Source organism: Perca fluviatilis, chromosome 12 (assembly GCF_010015445.1).
Source record: "Perca fluviatilis chromosome 12, GENO_Pfluv_1.0, whole genome shotgun sequence".
Lineage (NCBI taxonomy): Eukaryota > Metazoa > Chordata > Actinopteri > Perciformes > Percidae > Perca > Perca fluviatilis.
This window is the reverse complement of record NC_053123.1, coordinates 23610540-23635802: the sequence shown is the minus strand read 5'-3', so window position 1 is coordinate 23635802 and position 25263 is coordinate 23610540. Positions and strand designations below refer to the sequence as shown.

General features: G+C 40.2%; 1 protein-coding gene across 3 annotated transcripts in view; it reads left to right on the top strand.

Moving 5' to 3' along the window:
• Positions 1-25263, top strand: part of fgf14 (fibroblast growth factor 14) — a 110878-nt gene that overhangs the window by 13813 nt on the left and 71802 nt on the right. The window contains exon 1 of one of the 3 annotated variants that reach the window (XM_039818110.1): positions 3854-4018. The exons of the other annotated variants lie outside the window; for them this stretch is intronic. Coding sequence (XP_039674044.1) covers positions 3946-4018 — 73 coding nt within the window. The 5' untranslated portion in view covers positions 3854-3945. Of the gene's footprint in view, positions 1-3853; positions 4019-25263 lie in introns of those variants that run through there. 3 annotated transcript variants of the gene reach the window in all.

Below are 25263 nucleotides of genomic sequence, written 5' to 3'. Positions count from 1 at the left end.
CACGTTCATCACAAAGTAAAGCCTGGACTACAATTGAGCTGTTTGGAGCAGTTTGTAAACAATGTTTTCTCTGGAAGATTTTAAGTCCCTTTGGGGTGGACTTTGGGCTTTTTCACTTTGTAAATCTATAATGTGCACAAAAAGATATATAACACAATGAAGGAAAGGGGAAAAGCCAAAAAGCACAATATGAGCACTTTAATACACTTTTAATGCACTTTTTTATTTATATGATAATATAGCCTGTTAAACATCCCATTGTGCTCTTTGGATGCTTTTATATAGGCCTTAGTGGCCCCCTAATACTGTATCTGCCTTGGTATCTGCCGAAATTCAGCCTTGGTGCAGAATTAAAGCCACTAGAGCCAGTCCCACAATGAGCTTTCCTTAGGATGTGCCATTTCTGTGTCTTTAGCTTTAAATGCTATTGAAGAGGAGAGATGTGGGGGGGGGCAAGGTGGAGGGTGGTGGTGTGGCCTTGACTAACTGCCACTTTGCTTGTTTGCAAGCCATGATGTCTCTCTCTTTCTCATGGGCGGGCCAAATTCTCTGTGCGGGCCAAGCAGAGAAAGGGGAGGTAACCTTGCTCCTTATGACCAAGGGGGTAAGCCTCTCCCCGGAAAGCGTAGCTCCTATGGCGCCATTTTGATGCTACCAAGCCATCACCTCCCGTTAGTATTCCATTGACTGCCATTCATTTTGGCACCACTTTGACAGCGAATAACTTTACATCTGAAGCGTTTAAAGACTCTTTTTGTCCATTGTTTATTTCTAAAGAAACACGACAATGTGTAAAAGGCTCCATTACCTTGTATCTCACGTTATGGCTCCATAGCAGACGTTTTTGTAAAAATAGACTAACAATTGTGTCATAACAACGCGACTTACTGTCGCATAGTAGAGGAATTACCGTATAGTACAGGAGAAGCTCGCAGGCAGTTTCGACTTACATTCGCTGTTTAAGTTTAATTACTAATGTTAACTAGCATTTTAGTTAGCAATAATTAGCCTGTGCCCATGTTATCTTCTAACATATACCTACGCTCTCCGTCTCTGTTAGATTGGGAATGATTGAGATTTCTCTTGGCACAGCTACCAGAAGACTTACAACTTTCAGACAGGTTGCTCACGTCACATCTACGTCTTCAAGCTCAGTTGGAGGCTGCGCAGCACGCTCAGCCATCACCGGAAAAGTGCTTCTGATATCCTTCACTGGTCTCCGTCCAAAGCAACGGGATCTGTTGGTCCAGTTTATATATTGTCTATGCTTGTGACCTCATAAGGAGCGGATTCCAGATCGGCCCATCTGAGCTTTCATTTTCTCAAAGGCTCAGTTTACACCTATCGCCATTCTAGCCACTGGGGGACCATAGGCAGGCTGGGGGAACTCACATTAATGTTAAAAAAACCTCATAAAGTAAAATGTTCATGCAATGGGACCTTTAATGTTCTTCCTGATGTTAAAGTATAAAAATACCTAGCAACGGGGGCTGATGGAGTGTGCCATGTGAGTCCATGTTATCAGTAATATTGTTTCCAGGCCGTCATCTAGGAGTGGAATATGATGCAGTCACATTAGCATGTTGCTATGCTATACAGCAAGAAGGTTGGGTCATGTTCCCTGTGGCTCTTTAACCATTTATCAAACAAACCAGACTGAACATACTGGTGTGTCTGTGTGTTATTAAGCCACAGTATGTGTTACTACAAATCATACAGCCACAGGCCCACTGCTAAAGTGATGGCTTGCTGTTGTACTGTTTTATAGCAATGAGGAGTGGTGGAGGGAAACACAGAGTGAGTTCAGCTGGGCCTGCGTTTTTTCCTGTGCTGGAAGTACATTTTAATGATTCGATTATGATTGATTGCTGATATAATTTCATGACTCACTGTTGGCCTGTAGCTCATTTATTACTGTTGTCCATCATCTGACTGTGCTTCTTACTGACGGGATAGGCAGAGCAGGATACTTTCTCTGTCTTTCTACCTACCTCTATCACGCTCTGTTTACCTTATTATGGTCATGCTAATACAGCATTCCCAAGGCATGTGTACAAGGTCCACATCTGGGCATATGATTTACCTGTTGAATGTAAAGGTAATGGTGATAATTATTCAACAAAAGAGATCAATTAAAAATATATACAATATCATTTTGGTTTGGGAGTGAGTTGAGTTCTTGGTAATTAGAACTGTATTATTATTTATTTTTACAGGCTGCATTGTAGCTGTGTTACTCTCTCTCTCTACCGCTCCTCATTGTTGGCAGAGCTGACTGGGTTGCCAGGTGTGTCTCAATGGCCATGTTAGGGTACTCAGTCTTTCAGTATCTCTTTTTATACCCATTTAGAATTGTCTGTTCTGTGCTAAATGTCTTTGAAATTCACTTTGTGATTCTTTTCTTTTTCTTTGGCTATAATTTGGTCCAGATTTCAGAGGTCTATGCTGAGGCTATGGACTGTTAGGCCACGTTCAGAAGGACTTAAGCACTGCATGAAAGAATAAAGCCCTTTCAGTCATTTGGAGGGGGCTGGCAAAAAAAAAAGTGAAAAAGTCAAAGCTGGCTCATCTTTTGCCGGATCAAAATGTGACATCATCCAGCAAGGTGCTGCGTTTGCCAAACAAATACGTAAAGGCGCTGTTGTTTTTCTATATAACGATAGAAAAATAACATTTTGCTTTCTCTATTGTCCTGTCATTTTTACACACACACACAGACACACACACACACACACACACACACACACACACACACACACACACACACGCACACACACACACTACACACACACACACACACACAGTCTACCTCACTCGGTCTTTCACTCGTCTCCCTCCGTACAGGACTCTGTTCTGTGCTGTAGGTTGTGTGGTGGCTACAGTGTGCTGTGTAGATTTTTGCTGCAGTGCAGCAGGCAGTATTGTGCTGCTTCTGCCTCTGTCTTTCCCCTTCTCTCGCTCTCTCTCTCTCTGTATTCATTTGTGTGTACATTGTTTGGGAGCAGAAAAACACTTCCAAACTGTTTTTCTGTGAAAAAAAGGGCATTAGCCCCAGAGCTTCCGTCTCATTCATCAAACCCGGCTAGCCCAACACTTTGTTGCCTTGATGCCTTCCTGCTCCTGGGCACTTACATAGCTTTGTCAACATTGTAGTGATAACCATTTGGAAGTTCTTATTTTCATACTTGTTTTCACCACTTGCACATCCCTGTCTTGAAGTTCAATTTACTACAGTTGCTGCCCCCCCATGGATGTTCTCTTTTATTCAGACACAGAGAGAGAGAAGGCGCGAGCGATGATGGGGTGGACAGTGACTAAGTAACCTGTTTGTGGTGGGGAGTGCTCGGCTCTCAGTGCTCGGTGCAGAAAGGCCAGTTGTTTTCAGTTATACACACTAGGCTAGAGACGGTGAAGCACTCAGTGCTCAGGTACAGTGTGTCAGAGACCAGAGCACCAGGGGACATAGTGGAGGCTGAAACACATCTGTACAAACATGTTGCTAAACTCACCAGCTGCACAATATTTTTGAGAGACCTTTTTGTTTGGGGACTTAGTATCTCTCACATGATGCCATACAGGCAGTATACACGTTGCCATTTCACCAAACACCATTTAGCCATGACATGACAGCACTTGACATTTCTGTTAGGTTACCTCCAGCGAGCTGAGGAAGTGTCAGTGCTATCTGTGGGATATGGTTATCTGCATGCTGGAAGGTTCTGTTGGGGAGATGGTGGCGGGGTCTTCACAAGTAGGTGACAGGTGACGTATGTGTGTGTATATTAGAAGGTGGCCATGCTCCTGTGATTGGGTTAAAAGGTTGTGTCAAGCTCTGTTGGACTTCATGAGGGGTGCAAAAACCGGAGCAGCATATGTCAATAGGATGTGTTTATTCTAAATTAAGAGAAATCAAGCTTGATCCAGTATAGGCTTTTGCAGCCAGATATGGAGGTAACATCTTTTGCTATGATTTTGGAGCGGCATTTACGCAAGGCACTAAAGGCTGAAGGAGAGCACGGTGAGTCCCAGCAGACAGCTTGCCAAGCTAAGAGTCTTGACATAATTACACAATTATTACACTTGTTGCCCTTTTAGAAAATGGTCCAACAGGTTGAACATGGGGACATGCAGTATTTTATTTGCTGAGATCAGATCACTCAGATCACATGGATTCACAGTGTGAGTGTGATTGACATGAAGAGTCTGTGACATATAAAAAGAAGCACAAATGATGTGAAGACCGTTTGAGCAGGGAAAAAGTCTTATCAATGCAGTCTGCTTCCACACCAATAAAACTAATCACTGCATTGCAGATGATCAAACCTGAAGGTCACACTTTGTAGTATGTGTGTGTTAGAGAGTGAGTACGTTTGCATGCATGTGTGTGTGTGTGGTCCACTCTTCCAATATTATTTTTATGCAGCAGCATGCCAAAGAGGAGGTTATTTCATTATGCATGCAATGCATCTGGAGTTTATTCCGTATTATTTGACCTGCATAATATATGAACCTATTTCGAGGCCAAGCAAGACGATTGATGCGTGGCTGTGGATCAACAGTGACACCAAACTCTTCTCTTCAGCTCACATTAAGTGAATCTGCAGTCAGGCCTCAACACCTCACCCAACATGTGATGTAAGAATTGCTCTTTGATAATGGCTAATAAAGTAGTCACTTTGACAGAACTGCTCTTATAGCAACATAGTCACGATTCACCCGTTCCAAGGCCAGACATCACTGTTGCCTCTGTTGCCACTCCCCAACACACACAAGCTTACACAGAAGACTAGACATTAAAATAAGAAATATTCTGTATTTTATTGTGATGCTCTCAATAGAATAATCTCTTCTTAGAGTTCTCTTTGTTTATTGGTTGAACATGGTTATGTCTGTCTAAGAGAGACAGAGAATGACCAGATGTGATGTGAAGTCTGATTAATGCCTCTGCTGCTTATAGAAAAGTGGGAAGATTGTCACCAAATTGGCCAATATTTTTTACATCAGTATAAGGTGGCATGCACGTTGAAGAAGCTAAACCACAAAAAAAAAATTCAAACTAAACTTTATTCTACAGAAACCTCAATGACTGCAGACAAGTAAAATTGTGGGAAACTCCTCTGTGTAATGGACATTTTAACAGAGTTTACATAACGGTTTACATTGGGCTTTATCGATGGTCCCTGAGCCACTAGCAACCTCCCTGTGCGAGGACAGTTTTGCAGTGTGAATGTGGGAGTGTGTTATAACGCTGTATGTACAGCACAGTGAGAGAAAGAAAAAGAGAGGTCTGGCCAAGGTGTTTCACAGTGCCTTGCTCAGGCAATAACCAAGGACCCTGGCTGAAGCTGTGTAAAAGTGAAACCCCTTTTTTGCAGAGTAATTATACTCTGACAAACTCTCATACCTTAGCTTACAGAAATAGGCTGCTTATTTTCTTCTGCACTCCATTCCTTCCATTTTTTTCTCAATCTTTTGATTATTGTTTCCAAGTTAGTGACAATCACATAAATAAAGTATTGTACAGATAAGTGATAACAAAAGGAGCTTCAAACCCACATACTGGACCTTCCACACACCTGTCTTCAAGTCCCTATAGCCCACCCACAAAAAACAAACAAAACCCTACACTCATACTCGCACACACACACCAGGACAGAAGAGACAAAATAATAGACAAATAAAAAATAGAATGTTGACATGGGCTAAAAAGGGTTGCCAGATTTTGTGGAAAGGCTTAAATAATACCTGATCTTTTCAAGCCTTACACATTGCAGTACCTCAACAATCCATTTGTTATGTGTGGGAGGGGAGGAGTGAGTCTACTATAGTAGAATGAGCCTCCTAGCGAGGAGTGTGGTAAATGCAATCACCTGCTTTGCGGTTTTGGACGTGATGAGTGTGGGAGAGATTCTGAAGAGGGCACAGAGGCGGTCGAGGTGTATTGGTTTGTTTAGGACTGTGCAAATTGTACCAAATACTGCAGAACAGAATGCTGATAACTTGGGGCAGAGCAGAAAAATGTGCATGTAGTCGGCAGGCGATTGATTATACCTGTTGCACTTATCAGTTCTATCGGGTATATTCTAATCTTGCGTTTGTAAGGTGGGCTCTGTGTAGAATCTTGCACTGTATAAGGCTGTGTCTTGCACACATCGAAGAGGAGTGTACACCATCTAATATCTGTTGCCATTGCACATCTGCTAAAGTAACACCGAGATCCTGGCTCCATGTGGTCCTTAGGATGTCCAAACAGTTTTACTTTATGTTTGAAATGAGATTATAAACTGTTGATACGAGGCCCCGTTGACTTGAGTTTTGTGATAAGAATTTATCATTCATAGAACCTGGAGGTTGGTTAGGAAAGTTAGGCGATTGAGATGGTAAATAGTGTCGAATTTGAAAGTAGAGGAATAGATGGCTATTTGGAAGGTTGAACTTCGCTAATAAATCCGAAAAAGAATAGAAAACGCCATCAGCATAGAGGTCGTTGATAGTTAGCAGGCCCTTGTTTGACCAGATCTGGAAAGTTGGGTCTGAGCAAGAAGGAATAAATGAATGGTTATGAAGGACTGGAGCCAAACCTGATAAAGTATGTAGGCCAAACTGTCTCTAAAAGAAAAAAAAACGACTGCAATAAAACATCTGCAGTCAGCTCTAGTTTAAAGGCATAACTCACCATGCAGCCACGTTGGCCAAAAAAAACAAGACTGTGGAGAAGACCAACATGAGACCAATACGCAGCAGTGGAGTCCAAAGTCCAGGCTCTAATTCAGCTTGCGTTAGCCGGAGCCGGCAATACAGCTAGTTAGCATTCAGGCTGTTATGAGTTACCGTGTCAGACCATGCTAGGTGTCTCGGGCCGAGAGAAACTTCTTGGCTTCTTTTACGGACGATAGCTGAACTCTGTCACCGTCCTACGCCATGATCATTAACTCAAATTTCTATAGGATCAGACAAGCTAAAAGAGAGGTTAATGCACCTTCTCCTACATGGAGGGTTAATAACTTTATATGTATTAGGCTGAAAAATTAAAAGACCCTGACAATATGGCTGGTTATTTAAAAATATTTATCTCTAATATTTTGAAATATTCCAAAAATGTGAATGAATAGTAAAAAATCTTAATGAAATAAGGATTATAAAAAAAACATTCGGTGCAAAAATACACAATACTTTTTTTTCACAGCTTGATGCACAATCAGCATCCAAATAATGTTTTCTCCAAGTTCTGTCTTCATTCTAGTACAAGAAGCTTCACTGTAAAAACGAGAACTTGAAATTGCTCATCTTACTTTGATTTTCAATTAAACAGAACAAAAAACACATAATTGCATTATAAACTTTGTTAAAGTAGTTACTTCAACTCACTGTATTAAGTTTATTGTGATAAGTTGGTCTCACTTCAAAATGTATGGTGGCGCCACTTTGAAATTGTAGTTAGACTCAAATTGAGGCCAGGTCAATTACTCTTTTCATGCTCCACGCTAAAACAGGGTTTCCTGGGCAGTTCTGCAGGGGTTTTCAGTTGCCTACCTTTTCGGCCTGCTCTATGCCTTGAACTCCGATTTGCGTACTGCAGTCAGGTGGTTCATTGGCTGGTCAATTCCCATGATGCAAGGCAGTAAATGGTTGTGTCAAACTTTGCTGAAAAGTTTGCAGTTTGTTCGAATCTACAAATGTAACTTTATGAATTCCGTTTATTAAAACGTGTCTGCTTAGAATGTAATGTTTTGTTGCCTGGTAATTGTCATTGTTGTGCTGGTTTACATTTGTAACCATGAGGTAAGTGACTGTTACGTTTGATAAGAAGAGCTGGAGTTTTGCAGTGTTAGACTTTGAGCAGTAATAGGCTTTCTTCAGCCAGTATTCTGCGGTGCGTCACTTCACTAGTGGTCCTTTTATGTCAAGTGATGCAAGATCAGCAGCTTTAGATGGGCCCCTATTTTGCACGGGGGCTCTTTTAGAAGTCGAAACTTAGTTTTTACACAAAAAGTTAAATATCTGAACAAAAGATAATTAGTTGACATGACTGTTTTTGAATTATTTAGTATGTGAAACTTAAGATTTTAAGTTTTTATATCTATGAAAGATAAATTATTTAAACAAAACATTATTAGTTGGCGCAAACATTTGTGCAAAAAATACACAATTAGTGCTACTTTTTTCAAACGTAGTTTTGAGTTGGCCTCAAAACTCAAAAATCTAAATAAGTTTGCTCTCGAATTTTTGGTTTTAAACAAAATTTTTTGTTACAGTGTTTATCTGAGATGTGTTTGCCACAGATGACCACATTCAGTGTAAACTGCAGTAAATAATGTCTCTGTGCTCCAGGAACTTTTAGATGTTAAGGGACAGCAAATCCTTGTGAAAATGTGCTCATTTTTTAACAATTTCCTTGTAATGTGTAAATCAGTAAAAAACTGACGAAATGGCTTGCTGATGCCTGAGCTGAGCAACAACACTTCCATTCCAGGCAGTGTATTACCGCTATCATGCTCTACCAATCAAATGTATATAGTTAGGTTATAAATTGCTGAGGTTCAGAAGGAAGTGTGATTGAGTGAATTTGCATGACCTGATGGCCCAACACAGGGCTATGAACTTACTACCAATCCATAGCTCTGCTTATGTCAACAATAAGTTGAATTGACACTTGTATAAACATGTTAATGATAACATGTAGTTTAGTTATATCAGCCTAGAAAGGATATTAAACAAGGAGACATTCATGACTAAACAGCACGCAGACAGAAAAACATCCTCAAGGAGTCAGAATAAATAGGAAGAACAGTAAGTTCTTCAAGACCCCCCCCCCCCACCACCACTTTTGTTGGTGGTAGTTAACATATTTACCAATTTACCATTCCATTGAGTATGTGTATATCTGCTGTTGGAATGTTTATGGTGTAACAGAGAACAGAGAAACTGAGATAAAGATCGAAGCCATCCATCTCCTTAGTATTTCCCCTTATAGACACTGTAATTGTGGTTTGAATCTCTTAAGCACTTAGGGAAACAGAATCTAACATTACAGTGCTGACCTAATTATCTGACCTCCCCATGCTACTCATCTTTGTGATACATCCTCCTCACTATTTCCAAGGAGATCAATAGGGAAGCAACCATTCAAGCACTCACAGTGGGAATTGCTATAATATTCTACACTAGACTGCTAAAATGAAGTTACCTATTATTGAATATTTCATTCATGGAATAATATATTATCCCCTGACAGTGAATTGAGATGGAAGAATAATGACATCTATACTGTAAGTTAATATTGCTGTAAGTGTAAAATATGTTATATTAAGAGTGTTAAAATTTACAACAAGAGGAGTGGAGGGGTAAGACATAGGTGTTAAAATTTCCCAGTAGAGACAGAGGAGTGCAAATGAGACAGGAAAGGAGAAGAGTGACGCTCTCATGACAGAAAGATGAGTCTATGTCAACAATCAATGAAGCAAAGAGTCAAATATTTGTCAGAGTATCTTGACAGCTCACAGAGGTCACTGCCCTGCTTGTGGTGTAAAGAGAGAACTGTGTTTAAAAACCTGCTATTGATACAGTTGTGGGCCAACATGGCACCTGTGTGCTGTTCAAACCCTCTAATAATAAAGTAGAGAGTCCTCTTAAATCACTGGTGAACAGCAGTGATGGATACACTGTGGAGAGAAGCGATCACTTGTGAAATGTCATAGAATATGAATGGCTCTGCAGGTAAATTAATATTGTCACAGGATGGCTTCTTGGAGTTCTCGGAGCTGACAAATCTCTGTGGTCAAGATAATAATTGCTTGGCAGTGCTTTGCAGCACATGACAAAGTATGGTCACAACATTAATCGTCCTTTTAGATCACACCGACGTGGGTTAAAAGTTTTTAATTGATTCAAATGGGTCACATGCCAACCTTTCTCCTAACCAGGGTTTAATTTAGTTTTCACTCCGCCTCCCGGCTTTGCTGGTCGGAACAGCTATAAACATTTATGGTTTCCGACGTGGTCGACCATCACATTGGTACGAACTAGTTCTGATCGTGCATAACCTGAACCCTACCCAATGTATGGAAAACGGATTTCTTTGTTTACATGAAGTTTTAAAAAATCTGTTCACTGGAGAAAGCCATCTGGATACTAAAGTGGCGTAACAATCAGCGTGTGTACATGCAATTAGCTTGCTCTAGATCTGCAAATTGTCATTTTGTATTTTTGTTTGTGAACAGATTAAATAAACCAGATACAGTGTGTTAGTTAGCGAACATTTGGGCCTTTGTTAGGTGTAGCTTTTCACTTAGGGAAATGGGTAGACCTGTTATCTCCTGGTCTTTATGTTAAGCTTGGCCAACTATGTCCTGGCTCCAGCTCTGTGCTTAACACTAATATATTGATTGCTTTTGCAGCAAATAGGTATATATGTTAAAACATTGAACTATTCCGTTTAAATATAAGATGCAAAATTAAGATCATTTAAGATATAAGGGATCACAGGAGGGGTACTTAACTGAAACTAAAGTTTATTTGGTATGTAATGTAATTTAGAAGTGTATGGATCTGCAGTAGCACTTGAGTCTCTAAACAGTGATGGTAAGGGATTAACCTGTGACAGTAGCCTCATGAATGGGTTAAAACCCCGTTAAATGTGTATTCACTTGAGTGTGTCATGCGTGGGTGTCCTGTGTAAAAAGGGGTATAATTAATGCAATTATATTGAAACAGGTTCTATGGATTTTATTTAATTTATTGAGTTTTATTGAGTTGCTGCTTTGTTTGTTTGGATACTAGCACGTTTTATTGGTATCTTGTTTTCTCTAACCACCTGTGATTGATTGATCTGACTGCAGCATCCGTCTTTCCAGCGCATTCAGCATATTCATTGTCTTTCTGTTGCTACAAAACTTGAAAGTGCAAGGCTGTTGGCCGTCTACATGCTTGGTTTATGCCATGTAGTGGCTACATGGTGTATGTTTTTACTAGAGCAAAACACAGACACATTGTAGATGAAGTCAACCATTAAACTAACTTTCTCTTGGTTTCCTTTTCATGTGTGTGAGCTTTGATATGGTCTGCATTTGCAGATGACTGTAGCATTGGGTAGTTGAATGCTACACTGAGATGATTCTTTGCCTTTTCATGCCAACAGTCTAATCCTCCGCAGCCTCCGCGGTGGACTCCTTATCTCCCTCTTATCTGTTTGTGGTGCACTTTACTTTACCTCCTCCTCTGCTGTATCACTTTTCCCTGCAAGGGCAACATTGGCTCCCCTAGACCTGCTCCGAAATGACTTGTCAGTAAAATCTGATCCTTTTTAGAATGAGCAGGACTGGTCTTTTGCATGCCAACGTCTTGTTGATAGGGGCCAAATGTCCTCCCGGTGCCCTGTAACTCACCACGGCAGCAAGAAAAGGTCTCCTAATATCTCCACAGTAACTCTAGATTCTGTTGACACTGACAAAGAAGGTTGCGGTAGCAGAGGGGTGCATGCATTTCTCGCTAACCAAATCAGCAATCTTTTTGAGCAATGAGAATCGAGTTGAAATAGGGATGTGCGACAATCACGGATCAATGCGAGCAAGAGCAAAATATGCCAGGTCTGAGAATTTATAATAGAATGAGCATTAACAGGGAGGGTAACCTCCGGCCACTGTTGAACCGTCTCGATCACAAAAAATGGAAAGTCATCACATTTTGTCCCAGACAGCCAGACTGTTGATAAAGGAGCAAAGTTCCACACAAGACAAATAATTTGTGCTTTTTTATTATGGCTTTTTTTGTAGCGCAGAAGAGAATTGTTTCACAGTGATAAAACTGTTAATTATTAAAGGTCCAATATGTAATACTGACAGCTAGCATTTAACATGGCTACTGCAATCCAAATTCAAAATACTGGAGAGAGCCTTCTCTCCCGGCATTGCCAGACATTACTACACAGAGCAGCGGCGTTGCTAGATGATGCTATGTTTACGGTTATAAAAGCCTGTGCTCTCACGGAGCTCTGTACCTGGCTGAGTCACTTTTATCATCTAAATATAACAACAACCGCTAAAAAGGCAGCGACCTTGCAGGGCTTTGTGCCCGACTGACAGCCACTCTTTCTCGGCTTAACATCACTGCAACAGCCGTTATAAAGACCGGGACCTTGCGTTCGTCTGTACCCAGGTCACAGTCACCGTTTGTCGGCTACGGCCGCTGAACAGAAGCGGTGAAAGTATTTCGGTAGGGGGGAGATTGTCGGTACTACTACTTTCCAGACCCTGTTATACATCTTGGCTATCACTGTATTACACGTTATGGTTGCATGCTAGTTTGAAACAAAGTGGGAATCATACTGTCCAACATATAACATAACCTTGAAGCTGGCAATGGTAAGTTAGCCACAAGAATATTTCTTAACAGAACATTACATACATCGCAGAGCGACCTGTAGAGAACATAAGTTGTGTCCCAATCCAACAATTCAGGCTAAACAGTTGTTTTGCCAAAGTTTAATTGTGTGTTTCCATTATGAGGAATTTAAGCTTGCGGTTTCTGTCATCTGTCTGTCACAGTGGTTGTAAGCAGCCATGTCTCACCCGCTTGCCTGGTCCTCCAGTGACGTTAGCAGTTAGCGTGTATTACTATGCCGACGTTAGCCTGCGCCAGTCAGGATCACTTCATTGGCTGTGTCTCAATTCTTTTTGCGAGTAACTAACTTGAGTACCTTATATAATTTAATGCGAGCATATGATTGTTGAAATGACTGAAAATGCCCATCCCTACTAGGTTAGCCATGATAGAAATGAATGACGCTCATGGCTTAGGCCTACTGTGATGGCCTAAGCCACGCAGGTTAAACCGCCAGCAATGGTAATATGGTACACAATTTCAACCCATGATTTTAGTGCACATTAATTCATTGTGCAGTCAGTCACACTCCAAACAATTTCAACATTAAAACAAACATTACATTGCTTGGTTAATTCATAATCCACATTTATTTCTTTTAGCTTTATATGGTTTAAACAAAATACACTCTTTTCTACATTGTAAGGTTTTTGTTATATTCATCATTATTTTTGTCTTTGTTACAATGCTGGCGACGAGGTCCTTCCTGATGCAGAAAGGGCGTGGCCAAGCGTGAAGGACTGTTATATACTATGGCCTGCCAATTGGGCCGTACCATCAGATACCATGCTGGAGGGGGGATTTAGGTTTAGGTTGGGTTTATTTGTATTAGTTTCAATAATGTCCATTTTGGGTTTTCCCTGTGTGCTATTTGGTTTGGCCCAGTTAGTATATAGGTTTCTTTTTGTCTCATTCATGGAGGGCAGTCTTTTGTGGTACACATTTATTTTTTGTTGTCGTTATTTTTGGTTTAAGTTATATTGAGTTGACCTTTTTTTTTTAGAAGTTTATGTATTAAGTTCTTGGTCTTATATTGTTTGTGCACTTTTGGGTAAATAAAAACCCACTTTTTCAAACAAACTCCTGTTCTTCCAAATTGTCTTACTGCTTGGTCCCTGACACCTAACTGTTAGGAGGAAATTAGCCAACTTGGCATCCTTTTGGGCTCTAAACTGTCGCCATCTTTTAAATGCATATAAAATATTTACCATGTCTCTGGTCATGCAACTGTTTAGAAAGATGTCAAGTTTTTTTTTGGGCTTGGGTAGAATGAATCTAGTTCTGTTAATACAGTTTGTGTGTTTTTGCGTGTTTGCGTTTCATGTCTGGCAACCCGGGTGTCAAAATGGGCAGCTGACAACAACAACACAGGCCAAAATAAAAACAGACATTCTGTCCCGGAATGGAAATTTCAAAGGAGAAAATACTGGCTTTAGCATTGATGTCAGAGAAGATAGTATTTCAACTTAGCATGTTTCCTTAGTATCTGATGACACATTGTGGTTATTTTTTGATTTAATGCAGTAAATATAGTACATATTGGACCTTTAAATTAGACTGTCTAGCAGCTTGAATGGTCTTAAAATGACAGAACATGCAGGTTCGTCAGATACACTGTGTGCCTGCTCCACCGTTGAGACAGCAAACTGCTCCAACGCCATTAATCCAATTTAATGTAATTTTGTTGCTGGAGTAATTCTTTTTTATCGTTTTATGTTTTTTCCCTCTCTTATTTTCATGACTACAATAGCTGAAGCAAAATATCTGTCAATGATGATATAAATTGAGCACTGAGTCAACTGCAATTTTCTTGCTAATGATATTAAAGGTTTGAATTTTTCATCATGAAAACCCTTACAGCATAAATAATGTGCAGTGTGCTTGTCATCTAATGTTATCACAACAATCTTAGTTCATACATACTAGTGTTGCCGTGTTTGTGGCACAGCCATCCACATGGGTCCTGGCTAAATCCACTTGTCAGATTTACTGATTCGTGCCGGCCCTTATTTGATTACCCCATTGATGTGAGATGTTGGCAGCAATGTTGATGGTGAGGAAAGGTAAGAGTAACTGACAAGGACACTCAGCGAAGCACCAAGGTCATTGTGTCATATACACCCTGCACCATGTCACTCCTTGCTGCTGAGCTCTTCAGAAAACTGCCTCCTCAGACTCTCTATATTAATATATGTTTTGAGCTGATCTAATTAGAAGTGCTGTGATAAAAATAGATTGAGGAACAGACCACTGAACACTATTATAATATGTATTAATAAAGGAGAAAGTGGGAGACAGGACACCTGAGGGTTAATGGAATTGTAGTAAAACTACAACATAAGCAAAAAAGCCATCAATGCAGGTTCCAGATACGCATGTTGTCAGTTAAAAAGTAGACTCCTGGGCGCCCGGATAGCTCAGTTGGTAGAGCGGGCGCCCATATATAGAGGTTTACTCCTCGGCGCAGCGGGCCCGGATTTGGTTCCGACCTGCGGCCCTTTTCTGCATGTCATTCCCCCTCTCTCTCTCGCCCCTTTCATGTCTTCATCTGTCCTGTCAAATAAAGGCCTAAAAATAACCCGCCCAAAAGTAGACTCCTTGTTTTTTAAATGTGAGTGGATGTTGGAATGTATTTGTTGAAAAATAGAAATCGTATAAAATACATGATTTCTATTGTCTTTCGTGTGATTTCAGAGGTCTATCATAGCACTACACTTTGTCGTAAATATGTCAGCTGCTATCAAATCATGCTTCTCAGTATTAACTGAGTTGACAAATTGAAGCTGTCTCATTGTTTTTCAATGACACAACACAAGGTATTTGTGACCCAGTAAATATGAACGTGACAGATATATGTTGTTTGTATGGTCTGAAGTTTCTCGCCAGTTTATCCACATTATGACATAGTGAGAGAACGATCATGGCCCATTTATGGTTTAGTATATCACACAGAAGATAGAGGGCCATAGACCCAGGCCCATTCTTATTGCCCTGTGGTAAACCGTGATGTATAGTGCACGACAACATATACTGTAAGCCATTAAATTATGTGCCACATACGGCCATTGCTCTGAGCTGTACTACGACATGGAAATTACTAGCTCAGCTCTTCTGAAGGGGGGACATGAAGGGAAGATTTGTGGTCTTCATCCCCTTGGATAATGAATATTTAGTCAAAAAAATACTTTTGTAGGTTTTCTATCATAAGCAAATTTATCACTCCAAGCAATCTCATATTTGGCAGGGCAAGTAAAAGAATTAAGTAAGTAAACAATAATAACACAATATAATAGCATAATAATAAACTTTATTATTTATATTTGCTAACATGCTCACAGTAGCAGTGCTGATGTTTGGCATGTGATGTTTACTATTTTATGTTAGCCCATTAGCATGATACTATTTGCTAAATAGCACTTAACAGAAAGTATATCTGTGGCTGAATGTCAATAGTTTTGCAGGTATTTGGTCATAAACTAAATTATTTGACAAATTAAAACTTTGTCCTGTTGTGGGCGCTAGATGAAAAGTCAGGGGAACCCCAAATTCAGTAGGATTCATGCTGTGGGGACTATGAATGTCTCTACAAAATATAATGGTAATCCATTCAATAGTTGAGATATTTCAGTTTGGACCAAAATGGTGGGCCAACCAACAAACTGACATTGCCTTCCCCAGAGCCATGGCGCTAGCATGGCTATAAATCACACAGCTACTCCTTTCAAGGATTGGGAGTGACTGCACCACAAATTTAATAAACTTTGAGTGACATAAAAAGGTTCAAAATAATGTCAAGACATTTCTTTTTTAATGCCTGTTGGCATTTGTCTTTGTGTTGATGTCAGTAAACAGTGCAGTAAAAAGTAGTGCAGTGACAAGAAGGTAGGCCTTTGCTGGATTCCTGCTCACCAAACGAACAGAAGGGTGTGTGGACAAACCAGATGATTTCCTTGATTCCTTAACCAATTCCACGGCATCATCAGCTTGCAATGCAGTGGCAGCTGCTGGCCAATGAATTTAGTGTTATTAAGACTTGTTAATTTTGTGAATCCTTTTACAAAACAAGTTCATAGTCAAGAGCAAAAAAGGCACAGTTGTTGCATAAAGATTACAAAACCAACACCAGGCGATGACTTGCCACTTCAATCTCTGCTCCAGAGGCTGTTTGAACTTAAATGGCTTTTTGTGCGGAAGCCTTGGTTAAGGCTGGAAAAGCGTTAACTATTCAGCAGTGTGTAATGTTTAAAAAAAACAATACAGTGAAATATTCATAATGGAATTGTAATGGCTCAAAAATGTGTTATTTATTGATGCAATCCATACAATGGAAACTGGAGAGTGGTTTTATATGGCGAAACATGCTTACGAAACAGGCAGCTTATGTGAAAGGCTGCTGTGCAACTATTGGAGCGTTTCAGCTGCCCTGGCCTTATTTCTCACCACTCTCCCTCTCCCACATTATCCTTACAGTAGCCAGGCCACAGCTCCAGTGCTAGCTTGTTTTGTGTTTTTGCTATCTGGGATGTTGCAGTTGTTAAAAGCTGTTTTTTTGTAGTCCGCCTGGAAAGAGACACGACCTCTGTAGCTGATAACTGAACGGCATGCCCAGACATGGAAGTCCCACCTGCTCTCACACAGACATAAGCAGTGAGTTTGTGCTTTGATGATATGATGATTTATTTTCATAAGAATTCTCTGTCCTTCTCAGAACACTTTTTTTTTTTTGCCTTTTATTTTGCTGTTTCTAACCAGCAGAGCTGAGTCAATCCCTTGTATAGTTATCTCAATGAATGAATCCACTACTGCTGTCACAGCAGGAGGCTAGCTTCAGGTATAGCGGGTGCGTGCATGTTTGTGTGTGTGTGACTGAAGTACAGAAGAAATGCTGACTGTTTTACCTAAACCTGTAGCTGTAGGTGTGCTTGCATTATAGTGGTTGTGCGTTTGTGTGTGTGTGTGTGTGTACCTGTGTCCAAAGAGTTGTTTTTTTACTCCACCTCTGTATTTTTGCTGTGAACCACCTGTACTCACCTGGGATTCATTTAATACCTTGATGCCTTTGTTGTGTCCAGGCTCCCCCGATGTGACCTGTACAGGAACAAAAGACCTCTCCCACGACATATTACTCACACACACTTGCACATGTTCGTGCATGCATGCACACAAACCCATTGCCCTGCTTTTCACATCTAATTGGAGTATCGTTGTTTCCCATCTGGAGTCAAGACTAGACTTGTTTGTGCTTGGAAAATAGAAGGGGGATGAGTCTGGTTCAATAACATGCGACTACAGTATGTGTGTGTGTGTATCTTTGTATGACTAATATAATAAAGAATAAAGATTTATTCTCATAGTTTTATCTGCATATCTTCCACCTTTACGTCTGACAGGAGCGCTGTAATATTTTTCTCAATGCTTTACCGGTATCCATAAGAACAGCAAGCACAATTTTTCCACATTCAAAATATACATGAAATATAAAGCAAGCTTTGTAATACAGCACTAACAGCAAGTTTGTTGAAGAGCATATATGTGTGCATGCATGTGTATGTTTGGTGGGCTGTGCTGGACTGGTGCAGTTGAATACAGTACAACAGCTGTTGCTTGCACTCTGTCGTTTTAAATTTATAATGGTTTTAACCCCCTTCCCTCTTTAGAACAGAGCAGAAAGCACTTTTGATGCCTGTTGTGGGTATGGACGCATGGTATAGCAGGCTTTTAAGTAAGGAAGTGATGGGCCTCTTTTAAACTACAAGCCATGTGCATGATGTGTTTTGTGGTGTTCCATCAAAACCATTATTAAATATAATACATGTACAGTATCAAGCAAAGCAGGGAGTGAGAAACGTGTGTAGGGCAACAGCCTCTTGCAGAGTTACATTCTGGATTTCTCAATGGAAAGTGGCATGCTCATAAGGTTACAAGCCATGTGCTGATTTGAGCATTTATGATGTATTCATAACCATTTGCGTATCAACACATGGAGGGAATGTACTATGAATAGTGAGGTATAGCATCTAGTTATTGTCATATCATAAATGAAGACCTCTTTAGCCATGTAATCACAAACAGTATGAAGCATTTGCACAATTTCCATGTGTTGGAGGTGGGGTGCTGGGTTTCTGTTCCACCTGATTGTGTTCATTTGTGTAGTAGTGAACAAGTTTAAATAAAAACAGCAGGGATTTACGGTGGCCTAACTTTAGAGAAGCAACCAGGATGTATTTTAGGGTCTATATGGAATTACCACGTAAAAGAGATGCTATAATCTAGAGAGTATATTGTCCATATTGGAAACTTGTTTAAGTCTGAATTGCATTCATTTCAGAGGCTAGCTGAGCTGTGAGCAGGTCATGTGTTCCTCAGAAGCTCTGTTTCCTTGTCAACAGACAAATGAAAGAGTTGGTATGCCTCATTCATCCAGCGTGAGCATCATGCATATAAATTTGATTACTATTACTAATATATTCTCTTATTGTCTTGATACAGCCAGTGAACACTCTCTGTGTTTGCTCATTGAGTGGTTACAGTGATTAAAGCAGCATACAATGACATGTACACAGCAGGAGTGCTGAACCACAGGAATGCCATAAATGTGTAAAAAAAAAGAAAAGAAGATGATTAGATATAGTATTGAGAAAGGAAAACGGGGCTCAGTTAATGGGCCATCTGTTTTTAATACAGCACAGTTTATTTTGCAACTTAATATGGGTAGAATTGCCTTTTACTGACTAAAGACCAAATATATTACAGTGAGCATGTACTGTATATGTTAACAACAAACTTGCAGGTTAGTTGAAGACAAAGTGACTGAGAATGAGAGTCAATGACCAGGGCTTGAGGAGCAAGTGAGTGAAAAAAATGTTGGATGTGCAGGTTTGGACTCTAATTCATTTAGAATTTTTTGCTTTCGAGGGTTCTGAAATTATTTAAACATAGATTTTTTTTTCTGGCATATTTGTGCAGTTGCATTAAACTACTACTCTATGCACACCAAATTTCTCTGAACCCTTTATATTATTTACAACATTTTTTTTTTTTATTGTGGCCTATTTATGTTTTTATTTTACTTGACAAAACACTGAATTAATTATAGCTAATTGTTTGTTTGTTTGTCTGTCCTGAGCTCAAATCAACATTGTCTCCCCATCATCAATGACAGCAGAGGAAGGGGGTGTTTGGCTCAGACATCTGATTTATCACCACTGACTTTTGGCAACTCGAAAATTTACTGAGGCTCCCATTAGTCCTAGTTGAACCTCTTGGCCAAATTCGTTGCTTATCCTTATTTAGTACTAACACATACATAAGTTCAACAGAATTCCCCAAATACACCGGAAACAAAGGGGTGGGGGGGTGAAGAAATGGTGTGTGCATGGCTGAGAGAGAAGTGTGTGAGGTAAAAGGTAAAAGATGAGAAGATAAAGATCATAGATCAATTGAGATGGACAACCAATAACACAATATGACAGGGGGCACCAGAAGTACAGCAAGTGCGAGCAAAGGTGGAGCACTCTCACAGCAGGGTGGGACATTTCTTTTAATCATTTCGAACAAGAAGCGGGAAAAGTTTTTATTTTTTTGTTTTGTGCTGGCGCCTACATCAAAGTGTAGTAGCCATGCAGTTTGTCTGAGAATGTTTCATTTCAGTATTTATGTGAGTGCGTGCTCTGTGAGTTATAGTAGTGGGGAGGCCCTGCCTTCAGATACTAATGGCATCCATCCAGACCAGAGCCCTGTAGCGCTGATGAATCTGTTTCAGTGCAGATTCTCCCCACAGCAAAGCCACTATGCCACTGTCTAATGGAGCATATTACATTAATCCCCCCCTCTCTTTCTCTGTCCATGTATCTATGATTTTTCTGTATGCATACATGTGCTTGTGTGTACGTATACTTATACTTCAATGGCATGTGAGAATGCATGCTAGACAACATTTACTTGTTTGCATATGTGCATCTTTTTGTACCGCCAAGCTTGTAGTCAACCAAAACAATCAAGAACATTTCATAATGTGATATTGTTTGCTAGAAATTCTTAGTAATGTAGTTTTAAATGTTCAGAAAGATATCTTGGTCCCAATTTCAAATTATGATCCAACGGCTGGTTATATACAATGACAGACGTGGTCTCGACTTCAATTTTTGGTGTCTTTTTTATGGGTATTTCAAATGAAACAGATCAACATTTCACAATTGCAGAGTATGGAGAGTCTTCACTGATAGTCAAGGGATACAGATGAGACAAATGATTGATATACTGAGGATTTCAGTTTAAAACATATGCACAGTTATGTCAAAATAAGACTTATTCCTTACTGATTAAATATAGCGGTCACTATTATTATTTTCATATTATATTTTCATCCAAAATGAATGTGGTAACTGGTGATTTTTTTATAAAAACTGTAGTTGCTGAGGCATTTGGGCGTCTCGATGCAATACTCCCAGACCGTATGTTGATGGATAGATGGATAGATGGATAGATGGATAGATGGATGGATGGATGGATGGATGGATGGATGGATGGATAGATAGTGTAGTAGTAGTGATGTAGTTGAGTTCTTGTTTGTTCACTCCTCTCCATTCTGACCATGAATCGACAACATTTTATTTCACTTACTCAGATTGCTGATGTTAGCGAACGGATCACAGTATGAACAGGAGGAATGTTTACAGCGACCAATATCTCTTTGAACAAACACATGACATGTCAAAATTGGATTAGATAGACCCTAAACAAAAAAACTTCTAATTTGCGGTTAAGCAAAGAAGCACTGTGCATTCCAGTCGCCTTTAACCATTATAATGCATACTTCCCTCTCTTTCCTTCCCATAGCTCCTCTATCACTCTCTCTCTCTCTCTCTCTCTCTCTCTCTCTCTCTCTCTTTTTTTTTTTTTTTCTCTCTTTCTCTATCTCTGGCCTTTTCTCTCTCTTCCACACACACACACACACACACACACACACACACACACACACACACACACACACACACACACACTCATCCCCATTCTCTTTTCCCTCTCTATCTTCCCCCTCTTTTGTGCATATGGAAACTCTAAGAATAGCCCTGTCACCTGATGGACCTGATAATACTGTATTGATGCCAGCCCCACACTGCCCTGTGTTACCCTGTGTGGAAGTGTATGCTGCAAAGTGAGCGAGTCAGTGAATGCTCGAGTACCTTCCCATCTGTGTGTGTGTGTGTGTGTGTGTGTGTGTGTGTGTGTGTGTGTGTGTGTGTCCCACCAGGAAGAGGGGGATCAGTGGGTTGTTGACATCCAGAGTCCTGGACTTAATTTAGCCAGGGGGACACTGTTGCTGATTAGTGCAGATAGACAAAAGGGAGACAGGGGACACACCACTGTACCTCTCTCTCTCTCTCTCGCTCTGTCTTTCACTTTAACCCTCTTTCGTCTCAACCTTTACCCCTCTCTACCTACATGCCTCTGTTCTCCTTTCTGTCTTTCCCGTCTCTCTCTGTTTAGTCATGCCTCACTATCCGACAGCTTTCCACTCCTCTTTCTTCTCTCTGAGTCACGCATCAATATCTTTGTGTACACTTAACCTTTCCATGTTTTTCCTGTGCCTCTCGCCTCTTTCCGCTGATCACACACTAGATCTTCTGTGATGACACGTGGTTTATTCAGTAGAAAACACTGTGTACGCTGCCTGTGTGCTATTCTATCAAAAGATAAAAAGAGGGGATGGAGAAGCAGAGGGAGAAAGAGACAGTTTGCATTCTTTGTGCTGATAATCCAGCCCAAAATTTTCAAAAAGACAGTATTTGAGTCATAGTTAATCTTACGCTTTTCTGGAAGGAAGAGACTCAGACCTGGGCTAATATTATAATTCCCGTGCCGGTGATTTCTCACAGAAAGAAACATGATCTCATTTTGGTGTGCCATTTACAGCATACGTATATACGTGTTTCACTCCAAAATAAGACATCCACTGTTGATAGTGACGCAGGTGATAGTGATCTGGTCTTAAAATGTAACCATGACATCCCTGATTTGAGGCTGGCCAGGGAGATTTTGTTTCACGTCAAACTCCTCCCTCTTTCTCTCAGTTCTCTCTATACTGTGAAACTTTAGAATAAAGGCAAGACTGCAGTGTGCAGATACTTGTATTGTGGCACTTTACTCTCAGTTGGCAGTTCATAATTTGCACCATCATGTTAAGTTTTTGTTTTAAACAGTTTTAGAGACTTAATCATCATTTTGGCTGCTGTAGTCTAGTGCTGAGTAATTGTATTGTTATACTAAGAGGTGTTTCTAATATGTAGTCTACCCTCATTGATAAAATGACATTCTTGTTTGTGTTGAGAGGCATTCTACTATATAGGTCCCACCTGTGTAGTGCCATTTGTCTGCTCACTGATAAGCATATACATGCGAGGTGTACTAAATGTTCATGTTCTGGATGAGGTGTTGCTGTTGTAGCCTCGCAAAGTCTATCTAGACCTGTCATTATCCGGGGTCACCAACCACTTTTCCTCCCTATTGAAAGCCTCAGCCACAGCTGGGGCTTGTGGAAAGTTAACCCTGAGCCAAAGTAAGCCTACTGTTGACCAGTATTGGCCAGAACAGCTGTACTGTGCAGGGCTGCATGGATGTGACATTGCAAATGTCAGGAAATGTCTCGATCCTAGTGCTGAAACAATTTATTTATTTTTCAGTTAGTCAATAAAAACTAAATGTAATTTGTCAAGGAAATATGAACATTTGCATTTTTACTTGATACATGAAAATTAGTTTCTGCTTTTGGATTTCTCTGTTTAATTGAATAAATTTGAACTGCTCAATTAAACTTTACGGTCATTTGATTATTTAAAGAAATAATCAACAAATTCATGAATAATTGCAGCCCTTCTAGATTAGAAAGCAATATGGTTTTGGGAAGACTATTCCATGTGTCCTTAAAGGTGCTCTAAGTGATGTGACGCATTTTTTAGGCTCCAACATTTTTTGTCACATACAGCAAACATTTCCTCACTATCCTTTAGCTACCTGTCCCATGAACACACTGTAAAAAATGCGGTCTCTGTAGACAGCTCAGGCTCCACAAACGGCAACAAAAACAAACTGTGCCAACCTGCACAACGAACCATAACAAACAGTGTTCTAGCCAATAACCGACAAGAAGGAGGTGGTTGAGTCATGAATACGCATTGTGGAAGTAGCCTATTAGTTATGGTTCGTGGGGCAGGTTGGCGCAGTTTGTTTTTGTTGCCGTTTGTGGACCCTGAGCTGTCTACAGAGACCGCATTTTTTTACAGTGTGTTCAGGGGACAGGCAGCTAAAGGATAGTGAGGAGATGTTTGCTGTATGTGACAAAAAATGTTGGAGCCCAAAAAACGCATCACATCACTTAGAGCACCTTTAATGCCCTTCCTGCAGTGTGTAGCTAACAGTTAGTCAACCTCTTAGTGCGCTCTCAAAACACACATGATTGAAAATAAGAACATTTATAAAACACTACTGAAGTCCTTTTACTGTCGTCGCAGCAGCAGAGAGCAGTGCAGAAGCCATCGCTTGTGTTTTACCCTGCGGTACAAACTTGTCATAAGTGTTAATCCTCCAGATTCCAAGTGAAGTGAGTGTTGTCTAATTATGACATAGTGCAGTTAGTGTGTGTCACTCTCCATAATGATAAGTGACTGGACACAGAGGATAGACCTTGTCGTACACCCTGCATGCCTTATTCATGTCGACTGTACAAGGAAACTGCATTGGGGCAGACAAGCATGTTTCTGCCTAGATCTGAAGACCGAAGCTTCACTTTGGGAAAGGGTCGGATGTGAGTCAGCGCATTTCCCCCATCCTTTAATAATGTAGTATGTTGTTTTTAAAACATTTAAAAAGGCAACATTCCACACTAATTCATTGTTTGGCTAAGCCTACATTATCTAAGTTAATTTGGCAGATACAAATGTTTGTTGACCTGTACTCTACAGCAACAGAATTTATTGAGTTTTTGAAATCCATCCTGCACTACTGAGCACTAGACACGCCCTTAGATATTGTGTTATTGCCACAAACACATATATACTGTATATATACACCAAACATGCAGACATTTGGAAAGTCTGATATCCTCTTTGGAAAAATTTAATAAACTTAAACTTCCAATTAATTATCAGGGAGGCATTCCTCCCTGCCCAGCGTTCTTCAAACAATGGTCTAGTGACATGTTGATATACACCATCAGGTGGCAAGAGTTTTGTCAATGTTGCTTACCAACATGAGGAAGTTATCCATTTAAAGCCCATTAACATACCCCACCCACACAGGTGTCTTTACTTTTGCTGCCTGACTAGACCTCTATTTGTAGAAACAGGGCTTGATTGACATGTCCCTCACTCTCTGTTACTTTTGTTGCACCTGTTTCTGAATTGAATATCAGGAAAAACGTACTAGAATTACATACACTGCATGGCCAAAAGTGTAGACACCCAACCATTACAATCATATATGATTGTTAAACATCTTATTCTATTGTGCATTAATATGTAGCCTTCATTCGGAAAATTTTCATGTTCATAATTGTATTAAGAGGTTGTACCAGAATAAGTGTACATGGTTTAATTTTCAAAAAACACCATATTTTTTATTGTACAGCACATTGCTGCAGCTCCTCTTTTCACCCTGTGTGTTGAGCTCTCTGTTTTAGCTACAGAGTGAGGCATCGCACTTCTGTTCAATCTTTGTTGGGAGTCGCACATGCACAGTAGCTAGGTAAGCACTGCTAGCTTGTCAGTTGCAGAGTATTAGAGCGTGCTACGCTAGCAGCTAGGCGAGCATTTTAACATGTGTTACAAAGTGATGCACGATTGTTACGGAAGTAAAGGCTGGACTACAATAGAGCTGTTTGGAGCAGTT